Below are 19,577 nucleotides of genomic sequence, written 5' to 3' on the forward strand. Positions count from 1 at the left end.
GGCCTGGGTGTTTCTAAAGTTTGTGCTGATGCTCTTGAGAATAAGGTGAGCTTTGTAGTTCCCGGACTGGCCCTGGTAAGGCCAGCCTTTTATTCATCTCAGGGTGACTTGGACTTGGTGTCAGATGACAACCCAGGGCAGTGATACTGTTGTACTCCTGACACCCGGAGTGCCTGCTGAAGGCTGGTGTCTCAAGTTTTTCCACAGGTCTCCCTGTCAGCTGCCCTCTGCCCCCCAGGATAGGCTGCCAACATCTTTCTGGTCTAATCCCACGTTTATCCCTGGAAAAAAGCTTCCCAAAGCTCAGACTACAGAGTGTACCCCCAGCAGAAAGCTCTGAAGCCTGCCTTGCACTTAAAGTGAGACCTTGTTGGCCTTGCACCTACACCAGACTCTGGGCCTTTGCACAGGCCCTCTTCAGGTCATTTCTGAGGAAGGCACATAGTACCTGCCAAATTTGTTAAGCAGCTGGAATACGGCCTTTTGGGCTCTACAGGATCGGAACCACTTCAAATCCAGTCACAGCCATGTTACCATGGAAGACAAAATGTGACTTCTGGGGTTTTGTTTTCTTTATTGGAGTGAGGACAGGATGTGAGGGTGACATGAAGTCAATATTGGGGTAAATGTATACAAGCCGAGGGATGCCCTTGCTTTACATTCGAGGGCAAACACGATGAAAAGAAATGCTCGCGTTCGACGGGAACAAGCAGGAGGATAGGTCAGGCCTAAGACCGCGGTCTTTGCTGCAGGTCTTCAGGTTTCGCTTTCGGCTGGCCACCTGCTTGGAGTCGAAAGACCTCCGGGCCTGCAGGGGGCGCCTGGCGCAATGGAGCGCCCTGGTCCTGGGCGGGGCCGGGGCTGCGCAGTCATGATCACTGCCAAGGCCTCGGTGGACTCCGCTGTCCCGTCGGTGCCCGGTGCTGCGGTGGCTACCGGTGTCCCGGAGCGCGAGGAGCCAGCGTGGCCCTGGGTGAGCCCGGGCTCAAGCAGGAACAGGCGCGGGGTGGGCGGTATAGGCTTGGGGGGACCGGCTTCATGCCCCAGCCATGCCCCCTGCTCCGTAGAAAGATGCCCCGATCCGGACGCTGGTGCAGCGCATCCACCAGTTGCAGGCTGAGCGCGCGCAGGCCTTCCGCCGGCTGGAGGAGTAAGTGCGGGTGCAGGGGCGGGCAGGGGTCGCAGAGTGCAGCCCCCGGCCGGCTCCGGGGATGGCCGTGAGCGGGGGCGGAGCTGGATTCCCCTGCGGCTGCGTTGTCAGAGGTGGGGCGGGATTCGCTGGGGGACCAGATCTCTGCTTTCCCCCTCTGGAACTCAGGGCGCGGCCCCACTGTCCGGTGGACCACTGCGCGTGGCGCCTCTCCCTTCCCCAGGCGCAGGAGTGGGCCCATCTCCGGTTACCCTGCGGGAGTCAGAGAGCGTCCTCCACACTCTGGGGTCCAAGGACACTTGCTGGGGGCTTTCAGGTGGCCAGTGCGAATGCAGGGCCAGGAGAGCCTGAGGGCGTAGCCTCAGGACCCCCACCTGCCGCAGAGGCCACCTCCAGTACCAGCGAAGCGGTCCTCCCTACGACTTCCCGAGCTACCGGAGTACGGTGCACGAGGTGACCCAGGCCTTCGCCGCCGCCTCGCGGGAGGTGCTGGCGGTGGAGGCCGAGCTGGCCGGACCCAGAGGGCAGCCGCTGCTCGCGAGCCATGTGCGCAGCCTACAACAGCTGGAGCAGACGCGCCTGGCCACGGTGAGGCCCCACCCCCAGCCCCGGTCCCCTGCACAGCGCCTGGTCTCTCACGGCCCACTGTGCGCCTCCGGCGCCCCTGACCCCACTTCTTTCTTTCCCACCTCAAAAACTCCACTAAGGTTTCACTTGGGATTCTCTGGCCCTGATCTCTCCAGTCCTTCTCCGGGTCGTTCAAGTTTTGTTTAGTGCCAGGACGTGCCCACTTCATCTCAGCACCCCCTCCCGCAGTCCCCGCGCTTTGCCGGGAGGCCCAGTGCCCTCCCACTCCGCTCCTACCCCTTTGGCAGTGCCCATTGCTTCCGTTCTGGTTCTCAGCCCCCTGAATATTGGAGAGAGTGAATTTCCACGGCACACCCGGCCTTGAGTAACCCTGTATCCCAGCCTAGGTTCTGGGCCTGCCCCTCCGCGGGGCGTTCCAAGGCCCCGCCTACTCTGCCCTTACAGCCAATCCTGGCCGAGACACACTGTTCCCAGACCAAACCCACGTGAGGCCACGCCCACATCGTCTCCAAACTAGGATTTCCAGACCACGCTTCTTTTAGGAGACCCCAATCCCAGTCTAGGTGTTCTGCCTACTTCCACCCTGCCTCATCCTGAGCAGACGAACGCCTGCTCCACCCCTGCCCCCAATTCCTGGCTGAGCCTTCTCCGCTCTTCCCATGCCACGCCTTCCTGCGACCATACCCACGGGGCAGCACCCACACACTCTAGGGCCTGACCACTGGGTCCTCCTCAGCAGCCCCTTTGAATCCCAGACTCCTCCCGTGCAAAGTATCGCCCCTTGAGACTCCGGGTCATAGCTCCCTTTCTGGGCGCTTCTGTGTCTCCCTTCCTGATCTGTGTGGGAGGGCCGGAGGAGGACCTCTGCCAGTTATGATGCCCTCCCTGTTGCCCATACCAGGTGGCTCTGCTGCAGCTGATGGGGGCACCAGAGCTGTCTGAGCAGGAGAACACTCTGGAGATGCGCCAGCTGAAGATGAAGTGAGCACTCCCTCCCAGTGGGCTGGTGGTGGTAGCTTTGCACATGTACCTTTAGGCACCCGTTCCTAGCTAGGGGTGTCCCCGAGCTGGCACAGTCACACCGGCTTGACCCTCTGGACCTGCACGCAGCCCTCAGGGTATGCACACCAGGGCCCTTACCTGGGGGTACCAGACATACGCACACATTGCCCCCAGGACCTGCACCCTGCAATTTCACACCAGACTCACTGTGCATTTCCAGGACACATTTGGGCACCTCACACATGCCAGTCCCACTCCCATGGCTGGACTTAGAGCTTGGACATGGTTGCCCAGGCCCACCAGACACAGGCTGCACATTCCTGCCCCCAGCCCTGCTCCAGCACGCACAAGTGCACTCCCACTTGCTATATGCTCTGTGACACAGCACAACCTTCGGATGGCACCCGCCCAAGATGGCTTTTTCCTCTCTGCCCACTCTCACCCACAGACTACCCCTCCTCCCTGGCATCCAAATGGTTCTCTTGGCCACTGGTGCTGCCTGGAACTTAGGCGGCAGGCAGGAGGGCCCGGGGCTTGCCACAGCCCCCTAGGAGCTGCGCAGTGGCGGCTAATTTGCTCCATCTGGGTTTTATTTATAGTTCCCATCCACTCTTGTAGGGTAATTAAAACCATGGAAGCGATCAGCGAGGTTCTTCAGGACCTTAGATTTGATGCAGAATCTGTTGAGTGATGGAGGCTCCCTAGGGACACGCCGAGGGATACGGAAAATGGGGTGAATGGCACCCAGCCCACCCCTGGACTGTCAGCTGGCTGGGGGTCACACGCCACCGGGTTGCTGACTGCCCTTGAGTTTGCTGTGACTCCCACAATAAAGGACCTTTCATTTTCAGCTGCTCCACTGTCTCTGTGTCCTGGGGTGCTGGGATGGGTGTCACTGGGGAGGAGGCCCCACAAAGCCAGGGATGCCAGGTGAGAGACCCCCCCTCCCCCCACTCCCAGTAGAAATGGCATTTTGAATCACACCCTCCAATGAATTTAAAACCAGATCTTTCACATCCTGGAGAGTCTGAAATTCTGGGACCCAAAGACTCCAATGCCATAGGGCCATTAGGATTCCTCATGCTTCCCCTGAACACCACAGCCCCTACCCTGGGCCAGTCCAGCCCGAAACAGCTTCACAATCAGGGCACCTAAATAGCTTGTTTATTTAAAAAGACTTTGGATGGTGTGGGGGGAGCAATGACCCCTCTTCACCCCCAGCCCTGGGAGGGGTTCTGGGCAGCTTAGCCAACCCTCATACACACACCCACTGGAGTTGCACCCAAGAGTGGCCTCACGTGGAGACCAAAGATGTTGTTACCCTCAGAATATCCACCCCAGCTCCTGCCGAGGGTGCTTGGGTGCCCTGAGGCGAGGGTACAGAGTTAGCCCCCAGTCTGGGTGCGGCCCCCAGGTCTCCACGCAGCAGGGAGGGTGGCCCCAGTCCCTAGAGCTTATCTGGCAGGACCTGCAGGCAGAGGGGAAGCCAAGCTAAGCAGGGAGTATAGGAGGGGCCAGTACCACAGAGCAATCGAGGAAGCCCCAGTTCAGGTCCTGGCCCCATCACTTTCAGCTTGGGGACCTCTGGTAGGGTACTGCCCCCTCTCAGGGCCTCAGTTTCCCCCATTTGAGAAGTAGGAATAATTGTCCCAAGGGGTACCCTGTGGGTAAAACTCTTGGCGCAGAGTGAGCATGCAGTAGGCGCTCATACTGGGGCGAGTATGTTCATTCCTGAGGATTATATTCCACTTTGGACATTTTCGGGGGTCAGATGCTTTTACTAGGCTGAAGGCCACAGGACCAGGCGACCACTGGGTGGTTAGGTAAACGCTGATAAATAGGAGAGGGAGGAAGGGATTCCATCTCAGCAACTCTAAGGCTGGGGGGAGGGGGGCACGGCCTGTGGCCACTAGGAGGGGCCCTTGTCTCCCTCCCTGCCCACCCACCCAGTAGGGGTGGGCTCCCCTTACCTCTCGTCGTGCCCCGTCTGCCCGAGGGCAGGATCCCCTCGTCCTGTGCTTGGAAGGAAGGAGGCAGTGTCTGGGGGCTGCGGACCTCCCCCCGCCCCCAATCCGATTCCCTCCCTGCTCCCACCACTCCATCCCTCGCCCGCCGGTCTCTCCTTCCTACCTGGTTGCGGGTCTTGTGTGTCTTCTGCATCCAGGCTCGCCACTGGTCGTAGAGGCGGAAGCTCAGGTTCGAGCAGTAGGCGTGCTTCTTGAGCCAGCCCAGGAACTGCTTGAGCTCGCGCCGCACCGGCCCCGAGCTCGGCTCGCCGCCCCTCGGCTCGCACGCCCCGCCGCCCGGGCCCGGGCGCTCTGGCGGGGGAAGCGGCAGCATTACGGCGCGCCCGCCAGAGGGCGCGCGAGGGCCGGAGAGGGAGGTTCTGCAGCTCCGCGGAAGGTGTTTCCCTTGGGCACCTCCCTCCCGGGTGTCTCCGCGGGATCGGGTCCCTCCACCGCCCAGCACAGCAGCCCAGCTGAGCCCAGGAGGAGGTGGGAGGCAGGGGAAGGAGGGGGCACTTCCCCCCTGTCTCCTGCAGGAACCTGATTCCCGTGGTCTGAACCAGGTGTGAGTGAAAGGGAGGGGAAGGAGGAGAGGAGCCTGGGCCAGAGGGATGAGACCCCGACCCAGAGCAAGGGACTGAGAAAGGGCGTCACTAGTGAGGAAGAGCTTGAGAGAGAGAGAGAGAGAGAGAGAGAGATGAAAAGATGGATACAAGGTGAGACAGGGAGCTGTGGGGAGGGCCAAAGCAACAGGGGACAGCCAAGGAGACGCAGAGGGACAGAAAAGGGAGAGGTCGAGAGAGGGCTGCTGCAGGCAGAGACAGAGACCATGTGTGTGGGGACACAGAAACCCAAAAAGGCAAAAATACAGAGAGATACAGGGTAAGAGAATGACAGAGGGATGAAGGGAGCCGGGGGCGGGGGGCGGGGGTGTGAGCCGGGAGGCAGTCCCCAGGACAGGCCTGAGAGCGCGAGCCAGTGGGGTGGGGAGTGGGCTGGGAGGGCCAGGTGGGAGGCCGGCCTGTCTGTCCAGCTGCCGGCCGCAGCCAGCCCCTAGCAGGCCGGCAGATAAGGACATCGGCCTCACGTCATAAATAACGCCGGGAACCCGCTGACAGGCCCTGGCACGGCCACGGCCCCCACCGCCCCTGCTGGCCTCCCCCGGCCTCCCCAGCCTCTCCAGCGGACGCAGCCGCCTACTGGCTCGCGTGCAAGAATCGCAGGTGCTGGGCACGAGCAGGGGCCAAGGCGCAGGCCCCTCCCAGCCGCGCTAGATCCCGCCCACCCCCAGAACCTGGAGGGGCCCAGGATGAGGGCTGGGGAACTGGCTGGGAGCCTGGCTCTGCCCCTCCCTGGCTTTGGGACCCCCTCTGGGTCTCAGTTTCCCCATCAACCCACAAGCATGGGCCTGGACTTCCAGGAAACTGAATTCAGATCCCTGTGTGGCCCTGGGGGCTTGGCTGAACGTCCTAGGGGCTCAGGGTCCTCACCTGAGAAAAGGGATTCCCTTGGGGTGAAATCATGGGGGAGCAAGAGCTAGGAGGCTCAGTAACTACTACCTGCAAACACTGAGAAGGCGCCCACCGTGAGTGAACTTTTCTTGGGTTGTCTCATTTACCCCTAACAATAGCCTGATGCGGGTATGATTATTATACCCACTTTCCAGATGGAAAAGCTGAGGTCAGATATTTCAATTAATGTATTTCATAACATTTCACAAAGGAGAGAATGGAGGATCATGGGCTTAGAGAAACCCCAGAAGGGAAGGGGTTCAATCAGACCCAGGCTCCTGGTTGTCCCCACTCCCCTGCTTGGATCGAAGGGGAACCCAAGGGGTGCCTGGGTGGCTCATTGGGTTAAGCCTCTGCCTTCGGCTCAGGTCATGATCCCAGGGTCCTGGGATTGAGCCATGTATCGGACTCTCTGCTCAGCAGGGAGCCTGCTTCCCTTCCTCTCTCTCTGCCTGCCTCTCTGCCTACTTGTGATCTTCAAATAAATAAAACTAAAAAGAAAAAGAAAAAGAAAGAAGGGGAACCCAAGACCCATTAGAGGGAGAGTTGGCAGCCAATCAGCCACAGAGGCAGAGGTCTCAAACCCACCTGCCTTTAGGGGCTAGGGAGGGGATACAGGTGGGTAAAATGGGCCAGGTGGGGAACTGGAAAATGAGACCCTTGAATGAGGAGTGCTGATGGGGGCTGTGGGCACACTCCAGCTGTGTCCTGTTACATTTCCTTGCTTAAAGATGCTATTTTTAGGGATGCCTGGGTATCTCAGTGGTTTAAGAGTCTGCCTTCAGTTGAAGTCATGATCCCAGGGCCCTGGGATAGAGGCTGGCATCGGGCTCCCTGCCCAGGGGGGAGTCTGCTCCTGCCTCTCCCTCTGGCCTCCCCTCCCAATCCGTGATCTCTCTGTCCTTCGCTCTCTCTCTCTCAAATAAATAAATAAAATCTTAAAAAAAAATAAAAAGTTTACATTTTTAAGCACTCTCTACACCGAACATGGGGCTCGAACTCACAACCCCAAGATCAAGAGTCGCATGCTCTTCCGACTGAGCCAGCCAGGTGCACCAACACTTTCTAGATCATTCAATTTTCTAGGAAACCAAGGATATTTGTGTGAAAACTTCCTGGTTTTGAATGTCTGCAAGTTGGTCACTTTTTTTTTTTTCTTTTTCCAAATAACAGGTCAAAGAAAATGGACCTAAGGGCCACCAATTTGAGACCCCTACTCCCTCAGAGGAAACAAAGAAACAGAGGCTTTGGCTGATTTGGGATGGGTCTCCCGACCACCCAGAGCTATGGGGGTGCTCACCACTACGAGGGGTGGAGGCGGCCGTGGGGTGGCTCCACTCACTCCAGATCCCTGCCTTCTTGGAGCCGTAGATCCCGAAGGGATTGCAACGCACCTGCACGAAGTAGACTGTGCCTGGCTTCAGGCCGGCCAGGCGGCACGAGGTCTGGTTGCTGACATCGTCCACCACCTGGTGGCCATGGCAGGGTCAGAGGCCAGAGGTAGGGGTGGGGGGTAGGGGAAGCACGAGGTGGGATGGGGACCAGGGGAGAGGGGGTTCGATTGTCAGGCACCTTCCAATCCACGCTGTCCTCCACTCGGTAGCGGATTTGGTACTTGGCTTGGAAGAGGAAGTCCTTGAGGGCCGGTGGGGAAACCCAGCGCACACTCAGCTGGTCCTCCAGGCCCCCAACACGGCTCACGTGCACATCGGGTGGGGGATCCGTGGTCACTGTGAGACGGGGCAGGGCAAGGCTTCATCAGCCAGCCGTCCTTGCACATGGCCAGCCCCCACCTGGGTTCAGATCTCAGAGCACATGGCTTGTCGGGGGCACCTGCCTCCGTCCTGCCCTCTACCCCCTCCCTGCTTCCAGCCGGGTGGATTACATTAAATAATGTTTGGGAAACACTCAGCACCTAGAAGCATTCAATTAATGTTAGCTGTTATCACCATTATTATCTATGACAGGAGAAATATAATCCTATCTTCGGGGAACTACAGAAAAGCAGCCATCTGCCTGGCTGATGACATTGTTCTTATTATGCCCAGGAGCTCAGGGGTCAGCAGGCTGCCAGACCCCTGGGAAGCTCCTCCTGACCCCCCACGGCCCACCTGCACTTCCAGATCCTTCCTACTTTGCAGAGGTTTTCAATATGACAGCCTTGCTGGTGCAGAGGGGAAACTGAGGCTCAGAACCTGCTCACTGCAGCTTCAGGGCTTGAGGAAGCAAAGCAGGAAGCAGACTGAGGTGGGGGGCGGCTACCAGCCTTCTGGGGATCCTTCTGGGAGCCCGGTGGGCAGCACGGAGGTCTGGCCTCTCCCCCTGAGGCCTTAGTAAGGGTCTGAAAGGGTTAAGGCACAGGCCTGCTTGGGGCTGAGAAACACCCTAATTAGATTAGGCCCAATTCTGCTCGCAGATCATCTGTTTCCTGCCTCCCGCCTGCGCACCCCCCTCCCCAGCTCCAGGCTGAGGCTTCCTGGGGCGCCTCCCCGACCTGGGCGCCCCCTCCCAGCTCCCCCCGGGGCCCCCTCCTGCACACCTGGGCTGCCGAGGGGGAGAGAGCCAGGCCAGGTGTTCTCCACAGAGTGGGGGTATCCTGGCTGCTTCAGGGGACTGGGGACCTATGGGTGGATGCCTTGTTCCTCTCGGCCCCAACCAGCAGGTTCGGGGCTGGAGCTGCAGCCCAGAGCTGAGCTAGGAGAGGGGGTGCAGGATCCCTTGTGGGCCTAGTAGTTGGGGTGGGGGGCTCACCCACATCCAGGATGTCCAGCGTGAGCACATCGGAGCGGGCTGAGCCCAGCCGGTTGGTGGCCTCTACCCAGATCTCATAGGGGGTAAAGAGAGCCAGGTCCTTGGGGATATGACAGGAATGAGGTCCCACCGTGTGGTACTCCTCACACGTGTTGTCCTGCCCGTACCACCTGCGGGGCAGGAGGGGGTGTGAGGACACTCGGAGGTCCTTTCAGGCCCTCTAGACCTCCCCAGGGCAGCCCCGGAGTGCAGACAGGACACCAGGTTTGGAGACCGTGGGCTTTAGCCAAGACTAGAACACGTGTCACCCAAGGGCCTCCACCGACCTCAGCTTGTACTTGAGAGAGTAGTTGGTGTGGAGGAAGGTTTCCCCGTGGGCCCCCGGCGTCCAGCGGCATGTCAGGTCCTTCATGTTCTTGGACCAGCAACTGATGTTGAAGGGTTTCTCTGGGGGCACTGGGGAAGGGTGGAGGGTGTGCAGGGGGCTGAGGGTCTGGACCAGCCCTCTATAGGTGGAAAAGTCGCTAGCCACCAGCTGGGCCCCCACCTTGGAGTGGAAGGAGGGTGAACAGAGTGGATGTTGGCATGACAGCCTACCAGGGATCCCTTGGGGACAGGGCGTGGGTGTTCTAGGTCCTCTCTCCACCCCATCTGCGCCACCATGCCCACTGTCAGTCGTGGGCCACAGGGCCCATGGTCCATGCCCCTCTCCAGAGGGAGACGCTGCCCACAAGAGTTACCCCTAGTTATCATGGGGGCCCACTTACAGCCAACATAGAGGCAGGAGCCCGCCAGGATGCTGCCGTCGCGAGCATGGCACACGAGGTTGTCACCAGACTGCTGCCTGGATCCGTTGAGGTTGGCCAGGGCGAGGGCCAGGGTGGACGTGTTGAGCACACGGGAGAGCTCAGGGGCTAGACGGCGTCCATTGAGGGTCCAGTAGAGGCCCTCGGCGGTGGCGCCTGGTGGGTCCCCATGCACTGAGCATGTGGCCTGCAGGGAGGAGCCGATGAGGAGCGTGGGGTCCTGGGGGCTGATGACAGCCATGTCTGGGGTCAGAGAGGAGGGCCTGTCAGGCCTGAGATGGAGTCACTCTGAACCCCCCCCGCCCCCGCCACCACCATACTAGGACCTCCAGGACCCATGGCAGTTCTGTGTGGGAGCCTTTTCCTGTTGTCTCCCTCCCATTTTACAGATAAGGAGACGGAGGTTCAATTAGGGCACATGACCAGCCCAAGGTTGGTGGCAGAAGCAAGATTCAGCCCTAGAGCTGTGTGATCCCACAGCTCAGGTCTTTCCAAGCTGTTTCTTCACAGACTTGCTCAAGGCTCTGGGAGTGGACACAGAACTCAGGCATAAATGTCCATCCAGATTCAAAGAAATCTAGCTTGGCACATAGTTCTGGCAACTATCACATTCTACTTTTTTCTTTTCTTTTCATTTTATTTTTGGCAATTAGAAAGAAAAGACTGGTATCCCTAGAACCTCACACATAGTCTTTGGAGGGAAAGATGCTTCGAAGATGGAGTACCGTGACTCATACTAGAATCCTGCTTATTTTATGGATGAAGAAACTGAGGCTCTGAGAAATCATCTCTTGCCCAAAGTCACTCAGGAAAGGGCACACAATTTAAACCCTGATTTAGTGGTCTCCAGAATTCTGCTCTGTGCTGTTACCGGAACTGAAGAAGGCTGAGGCAAACTCTAGGCTCCCAGCCCCTATCCAAAGGGACTTGGCATTGTTGTTCTTTCCTTCAACTCATTTTTCATAATCTGCAAAATGGGAACAAAAACCCTCATGATCCCTAGGGCCATTGTGAAGATGAGATGGAAAGTGACTTCCTAAACAGGATTGTGTATGGACTGGGTGCTGGGCACGAGGCTCTCAGGGATGCCGAGTCTTCCCCTTCTGGAGGTTAGAACCTAAGAGGAGTCTGTTTTTATCCAAGGAGAAGTCAAGGTCCAGATAAGGGCAAGGGCTTTCACAGATACATGTGCAAGACCCTGCTACCTCTCTCTGAGCCTCAATCTCCCCATCTGGGAATTCGGCATCACAGTATCGACTACGTGTTTGAGAGGAGTGAAAATGTCTTAAGGACAACCCTGTGGGACCATTAAGCCAGGCTGACCTGGGTTCAAGTGCCCCCAGTTCACTGGAGACAGCTTGGCCCATTCGTTTTATTTCTTTGAGCCTCTGGGAAGGGGCCTCTCCCTCCACCAAGAGCAGCTGTGAGGACTTATTCACTCACTTGTTCATTCATTCATTCATTCATGCATCCATGCATGGAGCACCTACAGTTTGCCTGGAGCTGGGGGCACAATGGTGACCAAGATACTCAAATTTCCTGCCCTTATAGGCCTTGAATCCAAGGGATCAACAGGAGAAAAAGCAAATAAATATCTAAGAATAAATAAGGAAGAAAGTGAAGTACATATTAGTGGTGGCAGCTCAATGGCCCAGGAGGCCTATGTGGGGAGGCATTAGAGCTGAGACCTGAATAAAGTGAAAGAAATCACCATGAAAATGTCTAGGAGAGAGTGACCAGGTGGCGGGAGCAGCAAGTGCAAAGGTCCTGGGGCAGGAGTGGTGGGGAGTGAAGTCTAGGAGGTCAGTAGTGCCAGACCTGGTGGGGAGGGGTTATTCCAGGGTTCTGCCCAGGGGATGATTTACATTTTAAAAGGATCCCCAGGCTGCTGTAAAAAGGGACTGGAGGTGGGGGGAGCAGCAGTGACAGCAGGAGGTAGCCCAGCTTCTCTGAGATGACAGCCAAGGAGAGGGTCATCCTGGCCCCTTGGGAGGCACTCTGAGTGCTAGCGGCTGCCCTGTGCTGGCCCTCACAGCCCCAGATGGGCGAGATGGGGTCCACGCCGTTCTCCGGCCGGCCCTCATAATTTTCCGGGGCAAACTTGGCTTGAGGGCCATTTCTCGCTGGAGCCTGGGATCACAGTTGCGTTTGGGGCTTGGCCCAGGGCTCGCCGGAGGTCTCAGCGTCCGTGCGAAGGAGCCGACTGAGCGGGCCAGAGTCGAGGAGGCGGGGGCGGCCGGGGGCGGGGGCCAGGGGGCCGCCCCGGAGGTCCCAGGCAGCCAGCCGCCCGCTAATTCGGAATTCCTTCGGCATGAACTCGGGCGTGCCAGCGTCTCTGCCCTGGCCCACCCACCGCTTCCTGCCTGGGCCCCCCCAGCAGGGTGGGAGGCATGGCCGGGCCTGCCTGGACCCCAGGCCCACTCTCAACCCTTTGGGGGTAGGTCACGCCCCTCCTGCCCCCCACCCGCCAGCAGGGTCTAGCCAGGAAGGGGCTCTCTGGGGGGTCTTGGCTGGGGGGCACTGCCCCTCTGCCACACCCGCCTGGCCTGGGCTGGCGAGGATTGCCAGCCAGCAGCTGCAGCTGCCCTCCTGGGGCTGGGCGGGGGGGCGGGGGGGTGTACAGGGCGGGAGGGCAAGGCCAGGCGGGCCTGGACAGGCCAGTCCCCCCCCAACCCCAGGTTCCACCAGAAAAGGTCAGAGGGAGGACTTCTCCTGGGACGTTGGTGCCAATCCCAGCTGGAGCACCTGAGCCACTGGATTCCCCTCTCCTGTTCTCAGTTTCCTCCTCCATAAAATGGGAGGAAAATAAGTTCTACCTGTTGGGGAGATTAATGAGATGAGATCGCCATATCCAGGACCCAGCACATTGCAGGACCTAGGAACTATTAAGGTCACAGCCCCTCCCAGCTCTGGGGTCTCAGCTGGCTCCCAACTCCCTTCAGGCCTCCCCAAACAATGGGCCAAGGCACCCAGGCGAAGCAGCTGGGAACAGCCCACTAAGGTTGTGGGGGCCCTTGCCTGGTTTGGGGGGCCTCCTAGAAGGTTCCCCAAAGCAGATCCCTGAGCTACGCTTTTGGACAGCCCCCCCCACCCCCCTTGCTCCCTGCCTCCCTGCTTTTCACACAGAGCTGGGGCCTTTAAAAGTTTTTTCCTTCTCCCTTCCCAATCTGAAGCCACTGCCGTTATTAAAAAGGAACACCATGTGTTTTAAAAGGGAAAAGTGTGAGATTCTCTGCAAGCAAGGCAGGAGGGTGGCCTCCATCCCGGGGTCCCGACAGGGGTCCCATCTCCTGTCCCGCTGGTACCTGCAGATACTTTACGACCCACCCGCCTATTGGTCAGGTGCTAAGACACACCGTAAGTAGAAACATATTGCTGAGGTGTGAGAATCTTTTATTTAATTTCTTCCCCCTTAAAGGAAAAAACACACACAACAGTCCCCCCCAACCTCCACCACCTTTGCCTGCCGCTCCAGGAGCTGGAAAACAAAGCCGGCCACGGAGAGTAGCCTTTACAGGCGCTGCTCACTGCCTAACGGAGCTGCCAGGAACCCCAGGATGTCCTGGGGCATCCCCTCACCTGCCCAGGCGCCTGGGGTGTGCTGGGCTTTCAGCAAGTGCCCCCCAGGAGGTGCCCAGACCCTGTCCTTTCTAAAGACGCACCACAGGAAGCTTGCAAACAGCTCTGTGCAGGGTGGGATGGCCTGGGGAGCAGTGTGTGCTGGCCCGAGTGGACATGAGCGCCTGGATCGGTGCGTGGAGTGGTTGTGAACGTCTAGGGCAAGCTGTGCCTGCGTGTATACCCCTGTGCTGCCTCCCCCAGCGGAATGTATGTGACCACGAATGTGTGTGTGTCAGGGATGGAATGTGTGTGTGCGCGCCCCGATGGTGTGCGAATGTGCATCTGGGATGCAGTGTGCGCTCATCTGAGGGCGAGGGTGACGGGCCACAAGCCAGTGTGTCTTTGTGTGTCTCTGGGTGTGTCCCAGAGAGGGTCTGGATGTAGAAACGGTGTCCTGGAGGGGGTGTACTTTGGGTGGGGGGACAGAGAGTGCCGCGGGCCAGGAGCTCTTGACAGGCCAGTGGTCTCGGCCTGCGAGGCTGTGGGTTCCCGGTCCCCCTCCCTCCCACCAAGGCTGGGCCCGCGGTGCCCTGACTCGCTGGCTCCTGCTCCCTCTCACTCTCACCCACTCGCTCACAAAGATTTCTCTCGCTGGAGGCTCTCAGCCACGCGCAGCCCGGCCAGGAAAGGTTCCGAGCCCGCCGGTGGCTGGGACTCCCCGGACCCCCGCGCGCGGGGTCCCGCCAGGGGAGGGCGGCGGCGCCGGCCCGCGGAGAGGCGCGTCCCCGGGGACCCCGGGCCGCGCGCCAGGCGGCCAGAGCGGCCCCCCTCCCGCCGCCCCGCCTTCCTCGCGGGGCTCATCCCTCCACTGGTGGGGGGGCCCGCCCAGGGCCAGCACCCAACGCGCCTACCGCGTGCGCCCCTGCCCGGGAGCGGTGCCCCTCGGTCTCTACGGCTCTAAGTCCGCGGGAGCTGTTGCGTGCACCCGCCGGGTCCCGGAGTTCAGAAAGTCCCAGGCCGCGGCCCCCCGACCCCCCGGGTCAGGGCCGGGTATCCCCGGCCGGGCGGCCCAGGTAAGAAGGCCTAGGGCGCGGAAGCCGGACCCTCGGGACGGGGGACTGCGGCACCGTGCGCCCCGCAGGTGAGGGCGCCCCGAGGGCCGCGCCGGGGGCGCCTTCCTTTGTTCCCGGGCCGTCCAGGTGGCGCCCGCGCCCCCTCCCCCCGCAGCTGCCCCCGGGGCGCACGCTCTCGGCCCAGGCGGGAAGAAGGGAACAGGACGCCGGGTACTCACGGGCTCCTGATCCGGCTCTCGGCGCCCCGAGGACGCAGAGTAGCAGTAGGGGCAGCAGCAGCGGCGGCCGCCGCGCGGATTGGGCGGCGGGGCCCGAGCGGCCGGCGGGCATGGGGCCGGCGCTGCCGGGGGCGCGCGGCAGGAGGCGGCGGGCGGCGGCTGCGGCGGCGCGGGGTGCGGGGCTGGAGGCTGGCGCGGGAGGGCGCGGGCTGGGCAGCCCGCACGTCGCTGGGCGCGGGCGCGGAGGCCGGAGCAAGTCTGAGCAGCCGAATTGACAAGGCGCTAATGCGCCGCTGGCCCCGCCCGGCCCCGCCCCCGGCCCGGCCCGGCCCCGGGGGGGCGGCGGGCCCCGCACCGGCCTCCCCGCCGCCCGCCCGCCCGCGGGCACCGCGTGCCCCACCCGTCCGGCCTCCGCCCCGCCGCGCACCGCGCGCGCCCTGTCCCGCGGCCCGGAAGCCCCCACTCAGCCCCTGCCAGCCTGAGAACTCTCTTTCCAACCCAGCCAGCTCCAGACTCCCCACCCCCAATCTGAGACCAGGCGCCCCCAATCCCGTTTCCATACCCCTGCCCACTTCCCTGCACCCTGCTTTCAGCCCTGTGCCCCTTAAGTGTCTCCTGCGGCCCCCAGCCTTGGCCCGCTCCTCCCCCCATCCTGTCTCTGCCCCCACCCCAGCTTTTGGCCCCGCCCCCCTGAGTGGTCCCTGAGCCCCGCCTGCTCCCATTTCCAATCCCCCTTCTTTCCCAGGGGCCTGAGAGTTGCACACCCCCAGCCCCACGCCCTGGACGCCGGGGTCCCACCGCTCTCTCGGCCCAGCGCCCCCCGCCTCCCATTTCATCCCGCCTCTCTTCGGTGATCTGCGCGCAGCCTCGGTCCCAGGCTTTGCTGGAGGGAAGACTGAGAAAAAGCTGGAAGGCAACGGAGTCCCGGGCCCTCGCCCGGGCTCAGCTGTCCCATTCACGCAGGACAGGGCTGAGTTTCCTCGGAGGGCTCCCGGGGACCTTAGGAGAGAGCTCCCGCGTGGATAGACGGGGAGAAATGGGTCTCGGTGGGAGCGCGGACCGGGGTTTGCCCAGGTCCCGCCAGTGGGACGGGAAGGATTCCCAGGAGAGCCGTAAGGAACCCTCCCGACTCAGTGACACCCCTCCCCACGGAAACATCAGTTCAGCGGCCCGCGGGTGGGGTGCGCCACGCAGTGAGTAATCGCTCCGGCGGCCGCCGCCCGCCGGCTCCAGGTAACGCCGGCTGCCGGGAGCGACGTATAGTCTGTCTTCCTTTTTTTTTTTCCCCCTCCCTGCGCCGGGATCCTTCTCCGTGTTATTATTCTTGGCCACTGCTTGGGTTTCGGGACCCCTCCTGGCCCAAGCGCCTCACCCCCCACCGCCTTCCTCTCGGTCAGCACCCGATACGGCGCCCAAGATAGAAGGGCTCCCGGCCTTCAGGGTACCGGGTGCTTGAGACGAGATTTATTTCCAGGGACGCCTCCAGCCCGGAGGTCTGAGTCTCAGCCCTGCCCCCAGCGGTGTGCCCAGAGAGAGGAAGGGCTCTAATTCCCCCTTACAGAGGGGTTCCCTTAGAGGCCTAGACCCTCTCTCCATATCCCTAACCAGCCAATGGGGTAAAAGTGTCTGAGGATGACTCAGGAGCCCCCACCTTGTTTGGTCAAGGTTACCCTCCTCCCCTCTTACTTGGATTCCCAGCTCAGACCCCAGACTGTCAGAAAAAAAGAGGATTGGAGGACAGGAGGCTCTGCACACACTGGGGACTCACTCTGCACACCCACAATCTGGATTCTTAATGGGTTTTATGAGAGGGAGACTAAAGCCCTGGAGTGATACACTGCCCTTCACAGATGCAACCAGGCCTCTCAGCCTCAGTTTTCTGCTCTGTACAATGGGCAGCTCCCAGCCAACCTAAGGTCTTCTGTGAGAAGATGCAATGCTGCGGCGCCTGGGTGGCTCAGTGGGTTAAAGCCTCTGCCTTCAGCTCAGGTCATGATCCCAGGGTCCTGAGATCAAGACCCGCATCGGGCTCTCTGTTCAGCAGTGAGCCTGCTTACCTGCCTCTCTGCCTACTTGTAATCTCTATCAAATAAATAAATAAATAAATAAATAAAAAGATGCAGTCCTACAGAAGGTGTCACATTCTAAGCCCTTGGCACAGCTCCCAGCACTGGGGGGCATGTTCTCTTGGAGCAGGGGTGGTCCCCAGGCCTCGGTTTGTCGCCTCTGAAAAACGGGGCCATAGCTCCATCTGCCAGGTGATGCAGAGGGTTAAGAGGCAGTGGCAGTTCTTAACTAGAATTGCCTTTCCAGGATACGCACACCCCTCCCCCACAACCACTGCCCTGCGAAGTTTGACTCTCTCCCCAAGGACTTCAGGCTTCTTCTGGAGGGAAATCTTAATGTTTTCCCCCCAATCTCTGCTCCTCCTCCAGTCACCCCCGGGTTTTGGGGGAAAAGCTCCCCCATCCACCCAGGTGCTCAGGCCAGAGACCTGGAGGCGTGCGTGACAACTCTCTCCTTCGCTCATCCCCCACGTCCAATCCATCAGCAAATCCTGTTGGCTCTGATTCCAAAACACATCCCCATTCTGAGATTCTGACCCCTTCTCTCCACCCTGTCCAGGTCCAGGCCCCACCATCTTCCTCTAGGATGGTGCCCGGACTCCTCCTGGGCGTCCCCGGTGACCCTCCTGCCCTTCCTTGTCTGCACGACAGGAAGAGGAAGCTTTTAAAAGAAGCAAAGCAGGTCTTCTCTGCCCGGCCACCCTATCCGCCCCTCCTCTCCTCCATTCTCCTTTTCCCTTTCCTCTCCCTCACTTCGCTCCAGCCACTGCAGCGCTGTTTCCCCAAACACACCAGGCTTGTTGCTATCACAGGGGCTTTGCAGATTTGCTGTTCCCTCTGCAGGGATGCGCTTCCCCAAAATCTCCTCCCCGCCCTGCTTAGGACCTTCTCTTCCATCAGGTTACGGGTCAAGTGTCACCTCAGAGGGGTCCCCCCATCCTTTCCAGGCACCCTTCATCCCCTTCTCCTTTTAAAATTGTCTTCGTAACACAGTTCTTTGAACATTGTCTTTGAACACTGTCATTCTCTTGAGACTTTTTTTCTTTAGACTGTGACTGCCCTGAGACCCATTAGGACCTCATGCTGGGCCCAGTGAGGGGCTCAATGAATAGTTGCAAAAAATGGAAGGATGGAGAATTCTCGGTTCTTCCTAGTGGCAAGAAAACTCAGTCCCAGTGAATCGTGCTGCCTGGGGTCCCAGTGAGGCCCACGCCCCCTGACTTGCTCGGTGACCCAAGCTGGTAGCCATCCCTCTCTAGTCCTTACCCACAGAACGGTAAGGATCGTTTGCCCAGCTCTGCCCTGGAGCAGGTAGGTACTCTCTCCCCTGGGTAACCTTCACTTCATACCTTTGACTTTAAGGAAAGAGATTTGACCCCCAGGTGCTTGCTTCCCTATCCACGGTTCTCCCAGAGGTTTAACCCCTTCCTTCCCAGTCCCACTGCCTTTTGCACTGGAAGGGGAGCCAGCATTGACGGAACTTCTGGCAAATATTGACCCAAGTCCTTGAAGGTGGCTGGGAATGTACAGATGGAGAGAGGGCCCCACCTAGGATGGAGAAGGGCTCCTCCTTAGTCCACACACTCTGCATCTAAGGATTAAGTTGAGGGCGAGCCTCTGGCCCTAGCTCCCTGTATAACTGAAGGGCATTGAAGGGACCCTGGGGAGAAGGCAGCACCTTCAGTGGCCCATAGGAACCCAGAGCCCGTGGGAGGGGGTAGAGCACAGCACCGCCTCTCCCATGCTGAGACCTCCATGCTCAGGGCTTCTCAGTTTGGGATTAGCTGCCCGTGCTCCAGGCCTGTGTTCCCAGGAAGCGGGGCCAGTCAGGGTCCAGACCTGGACATGGGTTTGGGACAGCAGAACTTAGGTTCAGGACCTGGGTGCAGGAGAAGGTGGGGCTTCGTTATTTCTACCCTGGAGCTTTAGCCTGGGTAACTGGGATGCCTAGGTTCAAAGCTTTGTGCACTGAACTTGAAAAATTCAGACCCCATAGGCAGTGGAGCTAGGGCCTCAGGAATGCCGCCTAGGTCTAGGTCAGGGCCCCTGCGCACCCGCCACGGAGGCCTGAGTTCCCTGCCCCTCGGCTTCCTGGAGAACCTCAGATGTCTGGGTTCTAGGAGGTGCCAGCTGCGGTGTGTGTGAAGGGGGTAGACAGCTGTGCCCCTTTCCCTCCCCCACTCCCCCACTCCACGGCCCACTGTCAGCAAGCGCCGGCGCCACCGAGCCGTGCCTCCTCCTCAGCCTGTACCCGGCTTGAGGGTGGGGGTCAGCGGGGTCGTGGTGAGGGCGGCAAGGGACAAAGGGCGCTTGTCCGATGCCCGCCCTGACCTCGGCCGCCGCTTCCCGGACGCCCGGCCAGCCGCTGATTCACGCCCAGGCCGGCCGCAGCGCCCCGCGCCTGCCGCCCCCGGCCGGGCCGCCCCGGGGGGTAGGAAGTGGGGGGGGCGAGGGGCGGCGCCGAGTCAACTTTCCCTCTTAAGCCCCGAAGGAATGTCGGCGGATTTCCTGAAACCCGACCCCGGCCGCCCGCCGGCCCTCCCGCCCCTCACCTGGACCTGCTCCCTCGGGAACGGCAGGAGGGGCGCGGGGGCTCACCTGGGGGGCCAGGGTCAAGTCCTCCTTCCGCTCCCGCCCCCAGCGGCCTCGTAGAGCGGAAAGGGGGGTGGGTGGGCGGCAACCAAGCCCTCTCGCTCCCCTCCGGCAATCTAGGCCAGCGCTCCAACCTCTCCAGCCTCAGTTTCCCCTTCCGCAAGAGGATGGGGGGAGTCTTTCCTTCCTGTTGCGCTTTAAGTGACGCCTCTTATGTCGAATGCCCCAACCTCCGCCCCCCTCTCTTTCCTTC

At 60.4% G+C, this 19,577-nt stretch overlaps 2 protein-coding genes across 6 annotated transcripts; one reads left to right on the top strand and one right to left on the bottom strand.

Moving 5' to 3' along the window:
- The first annotated feature begins 839 nt into the window (after nucleotides 1-839).
- REX1BD (required for excision 1-B domain containing) lies at nucleotides 840-3,595 on the top strand. The gene is made up of 5 exons (XM_032316328.1): nucleotides 840-973; nucleotides 1,068-1,150; nucleotides 1,534-1,738; nucleotides 2,640-2,719; nucleotides 3,359-3,595. The coding sequence occupies exons 1-5, from the start codon at nucleotides 872-874 to the stop codon at nucleotides 3,429-3,431; spliced, it is 543 nt and encodes a 180-aa protein (XP_032172219.1). The 5' UTR covers nucleotides 840-871; the 3' UTR covers nucleotides 3,432-3,595.
- CRLF1 (cytokine receptor like factor 1) lies at nucleotides 1,314-14,932 on the bottom strand. 5 transcript variants are annotated; one of them, XM_032316274.1, is made up of 9 exons: nucleotides 14,667-14,932; nucleotides 9,776-10,057; nucleotides 9,335-9,464; nucleotides 9,009-9,178; nucleotides 7,830-7,987; nucleotides 7,558-7,726; nucleotides 4,871-5,058; nucleotides 4,711-4,753; nucleotides 1,314-1,402 (listed from the first exon to the last, which is right to left on the bottom strand). In XM_032316274.1, the coding sequence occupies exons 1-9, from the start codon at nucleotides 14,776-14,778 to the stop codon at nucleotides 1,398-1,400; spliced, it is 1,257 nt and encodes a 418-aa protein (XP_032172165.1). In that variant the 5' UTR covers nucleotides 14,779-14,932; the 3' UTR covers nucleotides 1,314-1,397. The 5 variants fall into 5 exon arrangements, with proteins under 5 accessions (XP_032172165.1, XP_032172150.1, XP_032172143.1 ...); XM_032316259.1 differs by lacking the exon at nucleotides 1,314-1,402 and adding an exon at nucleotides 3,888-4,208; XM_032316252.1 differs by lacking the exon at nucleotides 1,314-1,402 and adding an exon at nucleotides 3,888-4,208 and having other exon boundaries at nucleotides 4,711-4,758.
- Nucleotides 14,933-19,577: the final 4,645 nt, after the last annotated feature.

The sequence above is a fragment of the Mustela erminea genome, chromosome 1, assembly GCF_009829155.1.
Source record: "Mustela erminea isolate mMusErm1 chromosome 1, mMusErm1.Pri, whole genome shotgun sequence".
NCBI classification, from domain to species: Eukaryota; Metazoa; Chordata; class Mammalia; order Carnivora; family Mustelidae; genus Mustela; species Mustela erminea.